Source organism: Falco naumanni, chromosome 5 (assembly GCF_017639655.2).
Source record: "Falco naumanni isolate bFalNau1 chromosome 5, bFalNau1.pat, whole genome shotgun sequence".
NCBI lineage: Eukaryota > Metazoa > Chordata > Aves > Falconiformes > Falconidae > Falco > Falco naumanni.
In genome coordinates this window covers 11,942,860-11,963,555 of record NC_054058.1, presented here as the reverse complement: position 1 = coordinate 11,963,555, position 20,696 = coordinate 11,942,860, and the positions used below count along the sequence as shown (strand labels likewise).

Genomic DNA, 20,696 nt, shown 5'->3' with positions numbered 1-20,696 from the left:
GAGGAAGATTTGTTGCACTAGTTATCAAACGTGTTATTTCCAAATAAGATAAACCCACTTCCCATCACATAGTTCACTCCAAATCAAGGGGAGATTTCACTGGGATCTAACTGGTACGTAACTCCAGAGCATGAAATAACATATGTGAACAAGCAGAATAACTTTTTCCTCGCCAGGTGAACAAGCAAAATAAAAATGGAACTTTTAACGGGGGTGTGTGGGGTGTGTGTGTGGGTGAATCCCATTACAAATTCCAAGGCACAATAGTGTAGGGAATACACTACTAAGTAGAAAGCAAAAGCCATGCTGTTTTGGAAAGCTCACACACCAAAACAAGTATTACAAACATGAAGACTTACCTGCATATATTTCTGCTAAAACACAAGACAAATAATCATGCTAAGTATATCCAATATTCATGTAGAAGACATGCATATCAGGCAAATACAGTGTTAATATCTTACTGTTTCCATTAAAAATGGCAGTTTAAATCCAAGATCCATAAACACATCATGTTCTGTGCTTGTTCAAAGTTCACAATTAGAATAATGAGATATTTCTACTCAGGAATTGGAACAACTCTTAAATGAATGCATCCTACTGAAGAAAATTACACACACACAAAATGAGATTATCAGTGATAAAGGTGGAAACTGGCATGCTTGACTTTAGAAGTGTAAAACTATATGAAATGGTGGTTTGTCTTTGCTTTTGCATAGTGCCTTTATAACTTAGAGTCTTATAAGTCTTAGAGTTTAATAATCCTTAATTTAGCAAAAAACAGTTGCAAGATCATTCTGTTTATAGGTTCCTGACATTCATATACTATTAATTCCTCTTAATGTGGCTTGAAATCATGTAGCATATTACTTCAAATACTCTCTGTATTTTAAATGTTTTTCATTTGTACATTTGGTTAGCTTTCTATTATTCCTTTACTTACTTTCCACATGAGAAATGCATATCAGCTCTAACATGAGCTAGAAAAGCAGGTACAGTTTGCAAGGTACACTGTGCAGAACAACATAAAATAACACCATTTTTCATGCACTAAGTAGTAGAAATAAGATTTGCAAATGTAAAATCCTGTGCTTGCACTGTGCAAATTAAAAAAAGAGACCAATTTGAATGGAACAATTTATAGTTCTCTGATTTCAAAGAAGGTCCAAAAGATAGCATGTGGGGAAATAGAAGCACCAGGGTATCTTGTATAAAAGCATAGTATAGTTGCTATAGATATAGTAGACACATCATCTGTCAGAGTTACTTAGGCAGAAAGTAACCATATGATGTGAAATAACACATATTAAAAGCAATCAACACTATAGATTGGAATCACGTTGCTTTCAAATTCATCCTGAAAACCACTGTATATGTTTTTCCCTATCTGAAGGTAAGCAACAATTTTTTTCTTTTCAATCTTAGATATTCACTAAAGGGTTTTTCCAATGACAGTTGCATTTTTTTCTCTTGCAAACACGAACTCAGGTGAGTTTTTCACCACCATTAACGTAATGTCTAAAGAACTAGTTACACCTTCATGAGCTTGTGTCAGCTATACCATACTTTTAGGTCATATAACACTGCTAACTCAAGCATTCTATTAATCAGCATTGTTTGTATCAGTTTCTGCATGTGAGAAAACCTCAGTATGATACCTGGATGCTCTGGCCTATCCAGGCCTTGCTGTATGCTTTAACGCTCTGCTTCGCATTTGAAATTTACTCCAGAATCCCCATCCCCAACACTTGAACTGTACGTTATTGGACAAAAGCATGAAGGTTACTCAAGGTCATTTCAAAACACAACATGGAGGTGGTCCTGCATGAAGATACTATTGCTTATTTCAATAAATAGACATTTCCTAAACCAAATGCAAACAACAGGAAAGATCATTCACAACTGCAGCGAACTCACCAATAATGGGGATTTTCTGTCCTGGTCAATCCAGGCACCTTCAGCATCTCCTGATTTTACTTTCATATTTTTGGAACGTTGTTTCCTTACAAGTGTGCATACTTTATCAAAATATCATACAGTGTAGCCTTTCTATTTTCAGGCTGTATCTATAAATGACCATTTATGTTTGCAATCAATTCATAAGTTATTCATGTTAGGAGTCCTTTAGAACTCTGATTCAGAATTCTACAAAGTATAAACCTACCTGTAAAACTCAATTTCAGGAACTGCGTCAGCTGCCTTTAAAAGTAAAACAAAGACAACAACACTGCAAGACACCCATCACAGAGCAATGCTTCTCTTTCCAAGCGTCTGACTGCTTTCATTAAACTTAAAGCTAAACTTGCATTTTCTAGAAATGTTCACATACAGTTAAATAACATCAAACTCAATCACTTCAAGTGCAGCCAGCCAAAGAATAATTTTTTTATTCAGTGATAAGTCTCCCTTACCATTAATGAGTATTCAGATTATCAATTATTAAAAGTTGTTCCACTTACTGTGTCACGTCGGATACAGCTGGCAGTGGCGACTCTTCTGATATAAGGTCAATGTCATCAGTAAAGCTGTGGGCCCGCGACATTTCTTGGGTATTCCCTTCTAAACGTGTTTTCACTGCACAAATAATTTAAAGAAGTCATAATAATTTAGAGAGACAACATATACAAGCTCTTTGCCTTGCTTAAGATATTGTGCAGTAGATAAACCGTTCTAATGAGATATGGCTTCCTTTTTTGTCAGAATCTGTGAAGCTGATGCTTATAGCACATGCCATACAAAAATATATATGTGCATATATATATACACACATGGCTCAAATACACAGGAACCTCTTGCAAGAAAGGATTACCTTCTTCAGGCCAACCTCCCTGTAGGCAGAAATTCACCATACCCACAATGTCAATGTGAGCATGATGATAGAAACAATCTGACTTTTATTTCCTCAGTTAATACTATTTGATAGGTATACTTCAATTCCTCTAAAACCCTTTAGAAAAATGTTATTGCTATTAACATATAAACAGTACTTTTGTTTCAAATATTCTATTTGGTCACTATATTCATCAGTGTTCAAAAATTCTTCCATGGTCCAGGGAAAAGGCTCCAGCCTCAGGTGTTTGAATGCAGTCAGCTCAGCAGGGGAACCATGACACATACAAAGCTGTACTGTAGCTCAGCTTGTTTCAAGGGTAAGAAAGCTGCAGATTTCATTACGTATTGGGAAGACATATGAAGGCCAACAAATGAAGGAGTTCACTCAGAGACTGCAAAAACCAAAGTGCAGCTCTGCAACTGACAAAAAAAAGTTTTATAAAGCTCTATCCTCAAAACTCATTTTCATCAAATATAGGGCTGACTTCCACCATAAATGTGAAGTACACATGTACCTGCCTTTCTGAGTTTAGCTGAATCAGCATTCATAAACAATTTGTGCTTTAAGACCTTTTCAATATTTTTCTCATGTTTTGTCCAAAAGCTATTAAAAGTACATCTAGCTTAAATTGCTGTGACCTGAAATAGCAGGGTTTTTTTAATAACTACTAGTAATTTTAAGTTTCTAAGAAAGCTCCCTACCTATCTTAACTCTGACCATTCTTGAAAGCACATTCACTTATGAGCTGACAGAGTCTAATGTGGAAAATACACAGGATGACACAAATTCAAGGGAGGGAAAAATAAATGTTTGCAGGGGGAAGAAATCACTAAAATTGTGTCAAACAAAACATGTAAAAGACTAAGTAGCATCACTTGCATACACTGTGATGAGTAAGAAGGAAAACAGCCCACAACAAATGAGAAATTTTGCCTCCTAGAAAACTGAGGTGTTAAAATCTCAAGCTAATTCTATAGCATCACATTGGCTGGACTACATTTCAAGCTAAACATTAAAAAGCATAAAAGAACAGAGCTTACTACTGGAAGAGCCATAGCATAAATCATATTCCTATCAGTTCCTACTGCACAATGGACTGCTGAAATGGCAACAGAAAGACCTAGTTAATTCACAGGGGTTTGCCTTCTTTATAGCAAAGATAGATACTACAATTACTGCAATGCATTTGTCATGGTAAGAAAGAGGTTTCTTTCTAGCTTATGTAAGTATTAAGAGAAAGAAGAGCTTCTCCTAGAAGCACTGCTCTTAAATATCAAGTTAAAGCAGAAATCACAGCTCTGAGGCTCATAATATTTGGGTGGTGGTAATTCCCTACTCCTCTCAGAGCCACTTGACTCAATTCAAAGTCAGTTCAGGTTCATGTTTTGTAGCATATTAATCCATCACAAAAGAATACCAGTTTTATCCTTATAACTTGAAAAATAAACCCTATTTAATACTAAAATCTCCTTATGCTTTTATCAGCCATTTATTCTGGGTGCTCCCACTTTAAAATATTAATCCATTAATAATGTTTTCTGGTCCACATGTCCCAACATTAGCATCAATGGTAAATGCAAGTAACATGTCCTCTGTTCTAAATATTTTCTGTCCTTGAGGTGACTGTCAGAGTCACAAGCAGTTATCTTATTTGAAACACTGACATTAATTTTCACTTTCCTGGAGTGAAATTCCAAAACTCCTTTATACAGCAATGTTCAGCCATAAATCAAAAATTTCCAAAACCCACACAAAAAGGAACAAAAATTTTTTTCAATGTCAAGAAGCCATAAGCTTCTGAGCAATAAAGTAATTATTAATAATTCATGATAATGCTTTCATTTTGCGGAAATGTGGAGCATTAAAATACATTCAACACATGGCAGCAATACTTTCCAGAAATAAAACTCAAAGCTGTAATGCCCAGCTACCACATATGTTAAGTTTTTAACAGCTGCAGCTCAAGCCAGAAGAACTATATCTTCCCTCTCAATATTTATTTTAATAAGCTTTCCTTTTCCAAACTGAATTTATGGCAATTAATGCTTAATTTTTGTTGTTGCAGAGTAGCAAGGAGGGGACACAAAGAAATATGAAGGGGAAAGAAGAGAAACCATCCTTCCTTTCCACATCCTACTACTCATAATACGAAGCTGTACCTATTTAGTTATAAAATATTATATATTTTCTGACATCAAAAGTTGGAAGCAGCAAGTTGAAAATACAGAATAGTATCTACCACGGTACAACACATAGCAGTGAATACCACACACCTAGGAATCCATGGAACAGATCAACTCATTAAATGAAACAGCAAAAGGAAAGCTAAGTTTAATATACTTCTATTTTTTCCTTCAGTGTCCGTTTCTAAAATGGTAAGAATATATAATAAACACATCAAAACCTAACCTAGAGGTATTTTTGTAATGCTGCCTAGCTTTAACTTTAGATTTCTTATCTATATTACACTAACTTGTTTTTGTGGTGTGGGGAAAAGTGAATTCCCAATTTACAATTGCAGTAGAAAATATGCTTGCAAATGGGTTCCAGCACCATTGTCATCCTCAAATAGGCAATGCATACCAATACCAGGACAACATAGCCAGGAAGAATTTGCACTATTCTCAGAAAAAGGTGAAAAAAGTAGGTCTCCTCTATTGCAAATAATGGCAACTTACTGTTATAACAGTATTTTATATATATATATATAGTGTAAACTAACTGTTAGTTTTTTCCATATTGACCAAAAAAATCCCAAACACAAATGTAAAGATAATCCATACTGTTCCCACACAGTCTATTATACAAAAGTCTCCAGAGAATTGCAGTGGCTGCTTATGTTATATAGAACAGTACCTGAAGTTGCTATTCCTAGGAATACAAACACCAAATAACTTGAATGAAAGGAGATATCTGGCAAATTAAACTGGGAAAACACAGTTACATGGATAGAAATGGATGGTAAATTTGTGTCAGTTTAACATAAAAGGGTACTTGTCCAGTGAATATTTATTCCTCAAATTGTTAAGCAATAGAATATTGTGAAGACAATGCCAAGTAACTGGTGACAGGGGAGAGCTCACAGAGCAGATGAAGATGACCAGGAAAGCTGTAGAGCTGCATGTAAAAACATAGGGCTGGAGAAAGTTCAGATGGGACATAAAAGGTAAGAAACTAAAGCAGTGTTCAAAGCAGTAAAAAGGTTAACATATAAAGAATGCTGATTAGGATAAAGTCTCCTCTACCAGATGAAAGTAAGGGTGGGGGCTTTTCTGTTTGGGTCTTTTGCTTGTTTGGTTGGTTTTAAAACAGAAAACTCTAAAAAACAAGCTTGAGACCAAGTAAATTCCAATCTATTCTGTCAGTGCCACTGTCTTTTAGTCAGTCTCAGATGAGAAGTTGTTAAAACACTCTCTTATAACACCCCTCCTCTACTACTCAATGTAACATCTATGAAGTAAGCATGATTTTTTTTATTTTTATATGTAAGGCTGCACCTTGACAGAAAACTCATCAGATGGCTATGCTTATTTTACCAACAGGGAGGAACTACATGTGAGATCACAGCATTATTACTTGTTGTCTTTCTTGTGGCAGGAACTGATATCACCCCACTGCTCAAAATTCATTGTTTTTGAAGCTGTATAGAGTGTCATGGCACTCTGAGGCCTAGACCAATGCACTTTCAAATCCTTACTTTCCTCAGGAAAAAAGGAAACAACGGCTTATGAAAGCCAAAGCACCTATAAGTGTCTGACACCTGATCACCAGCCAGCCTTTCAAAACCTTTTCAACTTGCTATTATTATTCATCTCAGCAGACAAATGGTATTCTAGCTTATTTGAGCGGTCATACTGGAAGAATACAGAATTGGCAAAATATATCATTAGCATAGACTGAATAACTTCTTCATGAGTTATGAGAGCTTTTCTTCATTACTACTGTGGAACTAAAGTGTCGGAGTATACTAGATACAAAAGAGCTATTTTTATTTTCATTTTTTGGAAAAGTGTTAAAAATCTGAGCTTCTGAAGATGGGATTTTAAATCCTTAATAGGCATTCAAATGCAAGCCATCAGCAAATGCTAAATACTCATATAGTCCCATACAAAACTCTAAGAGCTACAAGTGCCCAGTACAGTTTTAAAAGTCAAGCCACTTTATGTACCTAATTTTAGGCATCTAATTTTATTGTCATTAGAGACATAGCTGATACTGCAATTCTTGTACATTCTCTCTGAATTTGATTTTGCTCCCAGAAGACCTGCAGAGTAAGACCAAAATGAATTAAACAGTAGTTTGCTAGCAGAATAGAAACAAAAGAGCATGTGAAAAAGGGAATTGAGGAACAAGAAAAAAATTGTTGTGCTGCAAACATATTGCTAAGTATATTCTAAAGCGTCATGCACTATTGCTGCTGTACTTAGTTACATTGCAAGTGTTTTAGATAAACTTCAACATCTGGTTTCCTGTGTATCTGATTTGTAACAATCAGCACTCAAAATGCACTAATGCTGACTTTATTTGTTGTACATTCTTTTGTTTAGATAAGCCTGCAGGACAAATTACATACTGACTTACACCCCATGGAACCACAACCACTCTTTACATCTATCAGGACAGCATGGAAATGTAAATGAATACCAACACAAAATTCAAAATCACAAAGACATGTATTACTGGAAAACACGTAAAGATAAAACAAGGAAACATACTTTTGAATATATAAGAAGATACTGTTACCTACTCAACTGCCTGAACATCTTTGTAAGACCTAGCAAAGAAGAAGGATGCAACACATTCACAAAAAACCACCAAAAATTTTCTACAGTATCATAGTTATAGATCTACTTAAAAAATACATCCAGCACAAAATCAACATCTTTCCTTAAATCAAACATATTAGCTTAGAACATTTAGCAGAATATTTTGTACAAAATAATTTGTAGAGCAAGCAAACATCCATACCACTGAACCTGCGTAATGTTTGGCATTAACTGACAAGCAGGTTTGTTGATAGATTCAGAAAAGTGGCCAGGGACCAATTGCACAAAGAGTTGTAAGTACCTACTCATAGACAGATATGACCTGCCAGAAGAGAACTGGAGATTAATGGAACATAGTAGAGAAGCATGCAGTGTTGGTGCCACTCACTATCTGTTCAGATAGCAAGCTATGATTTCCATTGCACTTAGTTCAGTTCCTTTCAAAAGCATTAAGTTAAGACAGGATTTTCCTTGGCCAATTTAATCTGAGCAAATTATTTTTAAAGGTCTATTGATTGTGAAGTGATAAAAGCATTAATGAAAACATGGAGCTAAATGACAAAGAAAAGCTACTAATCTAGCATTTTAACTTTTACATTTCTGGTTGTATTATACCCAGGATTGGTTTTCAGTTTTCCTCAGGGGAATGAGCCACAATAGAAAGCTAGAGGAAATTGTTTTTAGTTCCTTGTCAGAATAGCAAGCTAAAACTTGTTCCAAAAAAAAAGTGTCAGATGTGACTTTTTTTTTTAAACTGTGCTAAATGCTGCTAGCTGTGAGTGAGCTGTAGTCATTCTGCTATCATAATTTAGTCATACTGCATGTTAGGCTAATATGAATATTTACTTCATGGCTAGGTATGTGGTCCAACTGCCTGGATGCTTACTTCTGACCTCTTGCCTTTCACAGGAAAAAAGGACACCATATTTCAGGACTGCATACAACTGTGCAAACAAGATAGCTTTTTTCATGTGTGTGAATAACAGTGGTTCTAAGTTATGCACATGCTATTTGTTGCAAAGTTTACCTCTATGGACTTTTTTCATCCATCTTACTGAGCCAAACAGACTAGAAGACCCCAAAGACAAGGAAGCCAGAGAAACAGGCAGCCAGAGACTGAACCCTAGAGGGGTTTCTCATTTTCAGCCTGAATCATGCATAGAAGTCTCCCTTCTTTTAAGATACAGGGTCTATACATGTGTATCTCAGGTAGTTAGCCAAGTTTCTACGTGCATATAGAAGTGAACATTGACATCTTTAAGATATCTTCTCTCTTGAGCTCTGTTCCTGAAAAATGTAATGCCTTCTTATGAAAGCTATTTCTCCTAAACGCAAAAAGCAGGCTTCCAAACTCATTGCCATCCATATCAACTGCATACATGTCACTAAGGGATAAGGTCTGGCAACAAGGTTGGAAAACAGATTTTCCTGGTTAGCTGGGGAAGAGGAATATTCAGAGAAACCCACAGAGGGAATTGCACAGCAGATACAGTTCAGCTATTAACTGTGGCACATGGCAGTAGTAGAAGAATTATGTCAGCAGGAAAAAAGCAGGAAGTGACATCAACAGAAAAAAGAACATTTGCGCAAAGCAAAGCACCTACCTATCCTATCCTATCTAAGACTTCTCAGACACTGAGGTTATCCTTTATGTGATGAGAGCAGGTACCTCATCTACTCAAACATCTCGCAAAAATCTGTCCTGGAACATATTTGAACATGTTTATGATGCCAACTCAGCTTCATAATCAACAAGAAATCCTTCCATAACCTTCCTCTCCTGTTTCTTTTCTTCACAGGTTTGCTGGCTTAATACTATATAGTCTTGCATTAAACATGTCAATAATTGAGCAAATCTGCTACTTTCTGCAGAGTAACTACAATTCTGCTGCAGCAGTTTGTTTGTCATTAACACTTGGTGCCTGAAACAGCGCAGAATAAATTGCTGACATCTATTGTCATCAATAAGCTACTTTTCAGCCTAATGTGCAGGAGATGCTGCCACAGCTGGTTCAGGAGGAATATGAACTGGACACCTTTGGAAAAACATCTAACAAGACAAGTTGTATTCAAATGACATTAAAACAATGTTTCTCAGTATTCTATAACAATTTTTTTTTTTACTTATTTCAACTTCAAAAATATCTTCTTTTTCTCTTAAGTAAAACTGAACCTTCATTCTATTTCTTATCTGATGATTCTTGCATGTGTATTTTGAACACATTTTCTGAGTTGGAGATACCACCTACACCTTGTGAACGTGTTCAGAGGTCAACTCTTCAAGACTAAATTCAAATGACCAATATTAATGCATTTGACTTTTTAGGGCTAGCAATACTTGACTGTTAGTTCAGTATTCAGAAGAGCAAAACATACAATAAGAACAGTCAAGAAAAAAAAAAAACAGAAAAGAAAAATAGCTTTGAAAGCAATCCTTCTCCACTGCTTGCCTTTTTTATTTTTTTAAAGGACAAGAACTTGACCTTAAAATGAAACAATTAATAGCCAGTGAAATTTAATTTGGCAGCTTGTTAGCTCTGCAAGGATAGAACTTAACACATACAAACACTTAGAATTAAACACAGGGAATGTATCATGTAATATAAATATGGAGGGTTACTTTCCATTATAGGATTCAGAGCTGCCATTATAATAAAAATGTTTATTTTAAAAAGGAAGTACAGTTTTAGTGTGGCTATTAGAGAAAATAAACCAGTCTGAAAACATTTTTATTTTTCATGACTGTTAATGGTCAAAGTACATAAATTGCAGTGACAGTAAAATTAGAAACATCTTCTGAATTGTTGTCAATGTTTTGACTCTGAAGAATACAAAACCCAGTTATTGTAATTATAGTGAAATATGCTACAATTATTTGCTGGTCAAATAAATTTCTTTGCATCACACAATTGAATCTTTGTACAACTATTTCCCATTGACTAGCAGTTAAGTATGAACTCAAGACATACATTGTTACCAATCTGCTTATTATGTCCTGACCAGAAAAATGCTGTAAATTGAAGTAAATCTTGATACTAGAGGAAATATTTGCCATATTTGTCCTAAAACTCAAAGCAAGTTCAGCAAAATAATCTGTAGCTATTGACTGCACTAAATCAAAACTATTCCTGCCTAAAGCTCCAGCAGTTATCCTGTACATTCCAGATGAAAAGAAACTTTATGGGAGTGCTCGCTTCCTATTTCAAATGCATTTGTTCTAAATACTTCTTTGTGAAATGTTGAATGTGAAGATATTTTAGGTAGGCAGTATTCTGCATAAAAGTCTGAGGTTCATCTATCTAAGTATTAAACTGCCATTGTTAGGTGTACCCAATATTGTATTTTTTCTGTTGGGTCTTCAGATGATAGAATTTGAACTGTAACACCTTATAAGCACACACACACCCCTCATAAGTTATCTTCCTAGAAATGCTGCAAATGCACTGATTGCTTTTTATTTAAAATTCAGTTAATGGAGTCTTCAACTATTACTTCAGAGCTCAACCAGTATATGCATTCACTAATACTACTACATTCCTGCTTTCTCTGCTCATGCAGACTTTTCATTAGGAAATATTTAAAATATTTTTAAGCTCCTCTTAAACTTACTTATATTGCAAAGAAGTTGCTAAGCTTTTGCTTCTACAAATAAAACACAACTTTAATTCAATTTTTTGAGACTCAAATTACTATCTTTAGAAAGTTAGCATAGTTAGTATTCTACACTCCCAATAGCAACGAAAAAGTTTACACGACAAGGCAACAGTGATGTTTATAACAGAGATACAACTCTGAGTTGACAGTCCCTCTGCTAGAGGCCTAAAATCTTTCATTTCTGATGATATTGTGGAAACACATTTGAATGTGTCCTGTAGCTCCTGAGGCTCAGAGTGACCTTGATTATCCTCTGGCAGCAGGCCACGATTTTTGCTTAGGAAAAAAAAAAAAAAAAAATCAGTGATGGCAACAACCACACTGACAGATGTAACGAGACACACAGCTCCACTTAATGTCTCACCTTTCCTTTCACTAAAGGACCTGTGTGCAAAAGGATGAAGAAAGCTGACTGTTAATTAAGCACATCGTGCACTTCCCAGTTTGACTGACCCTCTCCCCCCATAAAATGCATCTCCATAGAGCATAGTGTGCTCCTCTTGAAGAGATGTGCAATGAAGCCCTGAAAAGCATAAACTGAGAAAAATCACTGCTAGTGCACAGACAGCCAAATACAAAGGTCAGGACATTATGAACTGGCTGTAGTTTCTGACAATCCCAGAAATCTCTATGAGTGCTGAATTTGAGTGACTTGACTCCGATCAGCATCCTCAGAGAAAGTAGATACTATACAAATCACAGCAGATATATACTTTTTTACCCTGTCAGTCCCATTACAAGGCTTTTATTCCATCTGCGCTTTATTAAGCCACATTACTGAGGAATGAGACACAAATTCATCTTTTTATGTGTGAAAGCGACATAGCTCAGCTCTTAGTGCCATTATCTCATGATTTAGAATAAACATTTTTGTATACGCTCAGCTAGAGATGTATAACTAACAGAGGCAACAGGGGGCAACAAAAAACCCAGACTTCCATGATACTGTCTTGATTTCCAAACAATTATTTTTCTTTTAACTAAAAAAAAAAAAGCAAGTGTAATTTGTTTTCTAAACATGACTAACTTTCAGATATATTGTCAAAAGGACAGAAACAGCAAACATGATTAGGATGGTGGTCTTTGTGCTACTGAGTGAAGAAGTTCTGCTATTTGTTAGTAGGCAAAATAGACTTCCCTTGCAGAGCATTATTTTAACTTTTCTGTAGCATGAAAGATTCAGATATCACTCAGTGTCTTAATTCAGTTGAAGGATCCAAACAGCATTTCCCAGCTTCTATCTTTGGTCTTAAAACATGCTAGGATCTTATAATAACTGAAATAAAATTGTTTCTAGAATAACTTTGTTAGAGCCCTTGGGTAAATTTCTTCAGCTTGTAAGAACTGACAGAAAGTTATGTTGATTGTTAAGTAAACTAACAAACACATTTATAGCTGAAATTAAAAACATTGCTCAAGATTGAGTTTCTCTTGTAGGGACAAAAAACAAAAAATCAATCAGCCCTGGCAAAACTTTCCATCAGCAACACTGTTTTGTAAGATGTTTCAGACAGCTATGGAGTACTGTCTCCTTTTGAAGTAATGCAAACATTTAACAGTTTAATCAATACCTTGAAGGGTTCTCCCTAAATTACTTGAGCTTGATTTTCCTCACAATAGATTTCACTAGCCTTTGCTGCTGCCTAAGTGACAAGAAGGACCTCTGAAGAAAGCACCATATTACTATTACTGTGTCCAGTGGATAGAGCCAAAAGCACACCTGACTTGAGTCAATAATCTGAGCATGGGTACTAGCTCCTTGCCATAGCAAGACTGGGTTTTGAAGACAAGTAAAGGGACTTTGTTCCAAAACAACTTCTATTTCATTCAGAGACTAGGTTGGAATAGAACAGGTAATTCTGCCTCTACCTTTACCTTCAGCAAACCAGATACAGTCTACATAAAGACTATTTAAGACTCCTCAAGTGTTGATTCAGGAATGGTTTGAAATTATAATCACTTTGCTTCATCCATTAAATCTGGACAAAATAAATTATTACTTATATCTTTTTTGTAAGTATACATGGAGGGGTAGCAGGATTCTATGGTCATTCAAAAGCCAACATATACATACCATCCTGGAATGGTTTCCACTTTTGAACAACTGCTGAAACAGAAAAACCAGCTGGATTTTCCTAATATCAGATAACAGCAAATCAGGACAAACTGTATTACGCACTGCCTTGTCTCCAACAGAGGTGAAGAACAGATGCACAAGGACAGGGAAAATATATAGTACTAGCTTCACAGAGAACTTCTGGTGTTCTGCAGCTGTGGAACTTTCCAAGTCTGAGGTGGTACTCAAGAATTCTTGACAGGTCATCTCACCCATTAAATTTGTTCACGTGTAGTTCAGAATACATCAGAATTTGTTTACACTGATTATAGTACAGATCTGAATGTGCACTTGCCCAGTGAATGGAAAATTCATTCACTGGCCTCAAGGATTATTAATGTTGCTATGGGGAAAAAAAAATATGACACTAATCATGCCATGTCATACTCTACCTTTACAAGGTTGTAAGTAGAGTGAATATCATTCCAATAAATCTTTATAGGAACATATTACAGACTCTGGAATTAAGAAAGGCATAGCCCAACAGGCAAATTACTTCTTTTTAGAGGATAAACACTTATTACAATCCCAAAGCATTAAGACCCAATATTTACACTGCTATGTGGACTCTTAGCATCATAAAGGCTACTGGACTGTAGTACACAAAGCTTTTGGAGATTTGCTTTCAGACCAGCAGGGAAAAATAACACCTTGTTCCCCAACACACGCACACCCCACACCACCCTTTCCTTTTCAATGAGGCTCTTGTGACATTAATTCCTTGCTCTGAGCATTGATTATGTTCTTCTGTGGGGGAACCTGTCCCAAATGTTCCAAAAAAGTCCATGCCTTACAAGTTGGCTTTCAAGCTATAAATGCTTTAGTGTTCTCTTATCCAGATTTGGACACAGTTCTTTTTTCATCTCAAACAGTTTTAAATTAGGTTGAAGTCACAAGTGAAGGGAAGATCTTGCTGCTTGGTTCGAAGTACTGACCACTTCTGGCTTTGCAAACGTTATTATAATGATGATATTTGCTATCATGGCAAAGAGGCACTTACTTGACAAGGACCTGCTTGTGTTATGCCAAGATGTAATCACTCTCATCCAATACTACGAGAGATTCACAGCTAAAACCTTATCACTCTCCTGTTCCATTCTGAGGTCCTTATAGATAGGCAGCCAGCACAACATACTCTATTACTTGCAGTTCAACACAGGTTAAGTGAAAGCTGGTAGCGTGGAGACAAACTCAACACCCTTATTTACCCTGGAGTAGTTGTTCCGTTGCAAAAGCAACTGTTTAGATGAGATCACTGAACTTTAAGAGAATCTTTCTACAACAATTCCTTCATTTTTTCATGGCTAAGTCATCAATTTCTTTGGAGAGAGTCTCTTGGAAAAAAAGCTACATTTTCATCATTTGAGGTGGGACACATTTGCACTACACAAGGGAGGATGTGCAAGGCTAAGACATTCTATCTCCATGCAGCATGGTTTCTTCAGATGGTTGGCAGAGAAGCTAACAAGATAAACATTGAAAAAAAAATATCTCTGGCAATTCCACCTCACATAGAAAAGAATTATATGATCCAGTCACAGCAGCATCTAAATGAAGGAAGAGAAAAGACTGTAGATGTGTGATTGCATCCTATGAAAGGAGAACACTAACATCCATCCCATGTTGGAGAGGGAAGATACAGAGATGGAGGTAGAAGAGAGCATCAGAGATCTCCTTAATAAGCCTTACTCTGAATTCAATGCTTTAAAGTATTAAACATCAAACTTGTTAAAATTAATTTTTGGTGGTTTTTTTTTTTCTAGAAATTGCTACTGATGCAGATTTTAATGGACACCAACTTAAATTGCCTTGCTCTCTGTTTGTAAAGAGAGGTTCAAAAAGTATTTGTCCTCAAGACTGTTTCCACTCCAAGCAGAGCATGTCTGAGTTTGGCATATACTATATGCATTTATTTATCTAGCAAAAACATCTTTACCCTTTTAAGAAGGCTGAAGCAGAAGACAACAAATAATGTAAATTGAGGATCTTTACTAGGGAAACGAATTCCCCATAAAAACTGCCATCGTCATCTTATCTGAGTAAATCTCTATCATCTAAAACTGATGTCATTCATATGACATGTGAATAGGCCTACTGATTTATGGAAGTGATTTTACCTTATTAAAAACAGTGCAACTGCAGAACTTCCAGAGATACCATTTCTCCAGCAAGAAAAGGAAAAATATCGGTGTTAAGAAGTATTTTATTACTCTAAGGCAAGTCTCCACATACTATTGCATATATACCTTCTGCTCAGGCTGTCTAAATTCATCCCTGTAAACCTTAAGCTGCTGCCCCTCCCCCTGTACACCAAGATCTAGTGCAATCTCTTTATTTTACAAGGTTATAGAAACACTAGCCAATCTAAACCCTTCAAATAAACAGCAAGAGAAACTTGTAGACTTCTATCTAGGGCTTCTGACACACACTTACTTCATGATACCTCACTCAGCACAAACTAATCTAGGATAGACTCAGGTCAATCTGACCTGAAATGGAACTTAATTGAGTTAATACAACGAGGTCTAGACTATCCCATTGCCATGGTCCGATTCACCCCATTAAAAACAGAATGAAAAAGCCACTGTCAACAAATACTGGCATTATGCTGCTTAAGAAATTTTTTTGACAACTGGAATCAAGTTCTGAGAACTCAGCATAATATAATACCTAAAGGAATACAAATGGATCCAAAGGGTCAGAGCAGTCACAGTTTATGTACCCATGAAGCAGATTCAGGACCAGATTGTGAGTAAGCCAGAATTCCTGGAATTAGTTATCAGAATTGTGTTACAGATGCTCTCCCCGTAATTCACCTCAAAGATGAAAAATATATTATTCTCCTTTTACAGAGGAGTTTAAGTCCATGCCAACTACACACAATGCTCCTGTTGGTGAGACCACATGCTACAGACCATAGTAAAAATGAAAGAGAAGAAACCCCAGGAGGTTTTTTTCCTTAATGGTGGATTGCCACTGCTGGAAGATGCTTAATAAAAAAATACATTATTAAAATACATAATTAAAAAAAACTGTGGTGTTATACATTTCCAGGGTGGGTACTTTTCTGCTGTATTGGGTAGCACCGATTGCATATGTATTTTTTCATAATACAAGGCAGTAGGGTGCCATATAGGAGTCTTTCCTTCCATGCTAATGTCAATAAAGCAAAACAACTCCCCAACAGAAGTGCAAAGCAGAGAGGAAAGGACATCCAAAGTATTTCATCACCCATTCCCCCTAATTCTGTGAGCCTTACCCCTAGAGGAATTCCCATAGAAATTATTGCTAAGTCAGCTAGGATAGTCAGTGCAAATTTCTCTGCAGGATAATACTAAGGAAGAGGTTTTCCGAGAGATATGTTTACTCCATTAAAGTTTCTAAAGAGGTTAATTTAAGTGTTCTTCCACAAGTGAACAGGATTGTTCAATATATTGAAAAAGAGTATACATTCCAGTTTTGCCAATTTCCCTTGTAAAGGAATGCATTGTCCACATGAAACATAGCTTAAACACATTAGTGATTTTTCCACATATCTCCCACTGAGTGGATTTTTAACAATGGTTAGCATTTTGTCCATTATTACTATCCAATTCAGTGATTTCTTTAGTTTTATTTAACAGAAAAGTCATCTGAAAAGCAGTTATCAATAGCTTACTATGGAAGTCCAACACCCTAGTCCTACAAGAAAGACTAAGAATTTTAAGGAACACCACTTGTAAGACCATAGGCAGCAGCTTTTTACATCCTCCAAGTTTGCTCATAATTCAACACTGCACTCTAGCAAAAAAAAGTAACAAGTCAAGCAATGCTAAAGAGTTCAGAATTTGGCCCAATTTTAATCAATTCAAATAAGCAGTGTTACTCACTTAGAAATTTATTAACTCTGATCAATAGATTTCATACAACAGCTGCACAAAATCAATGTACAATGCAACCTATACAGAGCATTGCAAATGTTTGCTCATTAGGAAATTACTCTTGCTTCCTCTTTTCTTTCCAAAAGATAACAGCATTGCAAAAGATTGTTTAGCCAAGTATTTTAATGCTAAAGGTGCACTAGTTGTACGTACACAGCAGATTACTGGACATTCCAAATCGAAGGGGAATCAGTTCCAGATGTTTTCTGCTGATTAAATTCAGCCCAAGCAAGGTTACGTAAATGACAAGCAACTGCTTTTCTTTTTTGCAATAATCATAAAAAATACTCTTAGGGTTCTTGACTGCTTCTAACTGGCAGAAAGATGGGGCAGCACCTATTTTCCCAGGTTTCCATGATTAAGGAAAGACTGTGGACAGCCTTCAGAGCAATTAATTCTTTTCACTTCTAGTCTGTCAGATCTTAGGCAGATCAGGATTAACAGGAAAGATAACAAAAACTAATCTTTGGAATGCCTTAATTATGTATATCACTAAGACACAGCCACTCTGATTGCATATACTACTTTCTACTGAAGTAGAAATAAAACAGGAAAACGTTAGTGTCATTAGAACCAATCACGGCAGGGTGCAATACTGGCACCACCCTAACGACCCATCACTCCATTTGAAAAGGATAGAAAAATACATTGTTTTCAGGTTCTCAGACATAACATTCACAAGAACAGTAGAAAGAAAATCTTAGCCAGTAATAGATGCAGCAGGTATAAATTCAAAATTATTCAAGTGTGAAGACTCACGATGTAACAGCAATCAAGACCACTTTAAGTGTGGGGTTTGCCTAGCTATATCTGGCTAGCCCTCTGGAGAGTTTTTGAACATTCACTTGCAAACAGCAAAGATCATTGTCTGAGAGTGGAATGTGTCAGTTTTCACTGCATACAGAGGTTGAAGCAAAGTTTTATTAGACTTCTCTCCTCCTATACTCAGACATACAGAGTTTTTTTAATACCTGATAAGATTAAACTGACAGTAATGTATAGAAGTCACTCGCACATGTATCTTTAAGCAAGTTGACAGGCCAGATTTTCCATCACAGCACTTATTCCAGGTGCTGCATAGAAGAATTTCCAAAGCACAGAAATAAAAGGAGAGATTTCCATAGATTTGTGGTTAGGAAAATCTAGAAAGAACACCATGAATCCCTGTATATCAAAATTATTTTAAAAACATCATCTGATATGAGACTGCAAACAGACATGTCAACTTTCTAAACAATTTTAGTTTGGTAACACCTGGTTATTTAAACAGAGAGCTAAACCAAGAGAACAGAACACTTAATTTTTTCTTTTCGATTTAAGTAATGGCCAGTATTGCATATGTATCTATACACATACAAACACACCACACACACCCCAAAGAACCAGAGTTTACTTTACTTCTAGTTCTGGAGTCTTTTCAGCTTTTATACAAGGTACAATATGCCAAATACTTGCTTTTCAAGACATTAACTCACACACTCAAGACAAAAAGTATATTAAAAAGAGTAGTAGAAGTATATTTACTATTCCACCCTTTAAGCAGAACTGGTTAAAAAAAAAGCTTTATAGCTTTTCTTTTTTATCACAATGCCCTGATCTCCCACAATAATGTTTTGTCATTCCCACCAGAAAGGACAAGTTTTGGTAACTAAGAAGTAGCTTTACATTCTGTGTTAGATCACATATTTTCCCCACAAAGCATTCACTACATTTTCTGCAAAAATCAGCTTCTCTTCTTGCAGAAGCTGACATTCCTGATTACCACTCCTCCTTGTTTATGCTAACAATAAACAAACATGTAAGCCTATGTTTAATACTGCATTGACTAATAGCATTCTTCACTTCTGTAATGCTGTGTCAGTCTAAAAACACTTCATAAACAATTAAGACTCACAATATCTTTGTGACAGAGACAAGACTTATATTCATTTAACAGATGACGCAACTGAAGCACAGCGAGTTAATTGTCTGCCCAAGGTCACATTGCAAATCAGTAACAGAGCTAGCAACAGAATCCAGGAACACTGACTCATGCTGTGCTCCCTCCTCAACAGGACAGAAACCTTCTACAAACAGCCTCAAACACCAAAACAGGGTTTCCATTGCAGTCTAACAGCCCCTTACTACGCATACTGGAGCTTTGTCATTGTCTTCCATTCTCATTTTAACAGTCTCTAGCCACCTCTGCTAATTTTGTGGAAAAAAGGAGTTTGACACAAAAAGCTGTCAATCCTCTGCTTTTTACAAAACCAGTACACACACAGGCAAAAGAGGAGGCAATGCAAAAAGTTGCCCTTATTTCCATTTATAAGATGAAGCACCCACTTCTCACCCTCAGTGAGTAGGCCCTGAGGTGGTGCAAAAAGGCCTTCACTTCCATACAGTCACTAGTGAACTGCAATGGAAAATTTCAGTCTACAGTACTCAGTTGCTCTGTATGTTACTGCTGCCCTTAGCACTAGTTGGGTTTCCCCCTCCTTCCCTTTTGCTGTACCTTGCTATTTTGAAATTAAGTTACTGATGTTTGAAGTTTGGTCTGTGGCATGATGGACTATATATTTTGAGCTGCACTGGAGTGAGTCCGTTGCTACCTCACCGAAACATTTAACAAGATAACATTCTAAAGCAGCGGTGGTGAAAAAAAACCCGAGTTGTGTAGCAGGTTTATCTGTGCTTTTAAAGGCAAGTTTCATAGACTGTTTCCCCAGGCAACCTTCATTTATACATTAGTTCCCCATTCCCTGATGCACAATCTGCATTATAATTCTTAATATTAAAAGTTACTTAACTGTTGCAGCACAATCAAACTAGCTGGCTGCAACAAGGCTTTACCGTTGGTCAGGTTCTACTGTCTGTGCTGTATCTCCTTCCTCCAGAGGACAGACCACACTGCTCCTCCTCCATCCCATCTCCTCTCCCACACTCCTCAGGGCTATTTAACCACTCAGCAGGAACGAGCTACACCTGCACATCATCCATGTCAATCAACCCGCTGCCGCTGAGGCAAGGCCACAGCTGCATGTTATCAATGTTAACAAGCCCACTGCCTTCATTCCTCTACACTTAACTAATTAGAAAATTGTGGTCTTAACCAGAGTTTGAGCTCTCCGTAAGAGAACCCTTGAATCCCAAACTGCTTTCCCCTCCATCCCCTCCACCCCCTTCTCTCAAAGGCTACCCTCACTTCCCCAAAATAATTTGGATCATATGACCTCAAGAAGGGCAGGTGCTGCACTGCTATGCCACAGCAGAAAAGGCTCTGCCTACAAGGGCTCATTTGAGCACAATGCATACCCCCCGTGCTATGCAGCAAGGAGGTTCTCTCTTCCACGCTGTGGCATCTGTACCATAAACAGCTGGTTAACAGACTAGAGATCGAGTCAAACAGCTGCCTTTGTACTCAGTAT

The 20,696-nt window shown here is 36.6% G+C and overlaps 1 protein-coding gene across 1 annotated transcript in view; it reads right to left on the bottom strand.

The window, feature by feature from the left end:
• Positions 1 to 20,696, bottom strand: part of LOC121089667 (potassium voltage-gated channel subfamily KQT member 1-like) — a 511,237-nt gene that overhangs the window by 411,452 nt on the left and 79,089 nt on the right. The window contains exon 11 of the mRNA XM_040597076.1: positions 2,460 to 2,574. Coding sequence (XP_040453010.1) covers positions 2,460 to 2,574 — 115 coding nt within the window. The remainder of the gene's footprint in view (positions 1 to 2,459; positions 2,575 to 20,696) is intronic.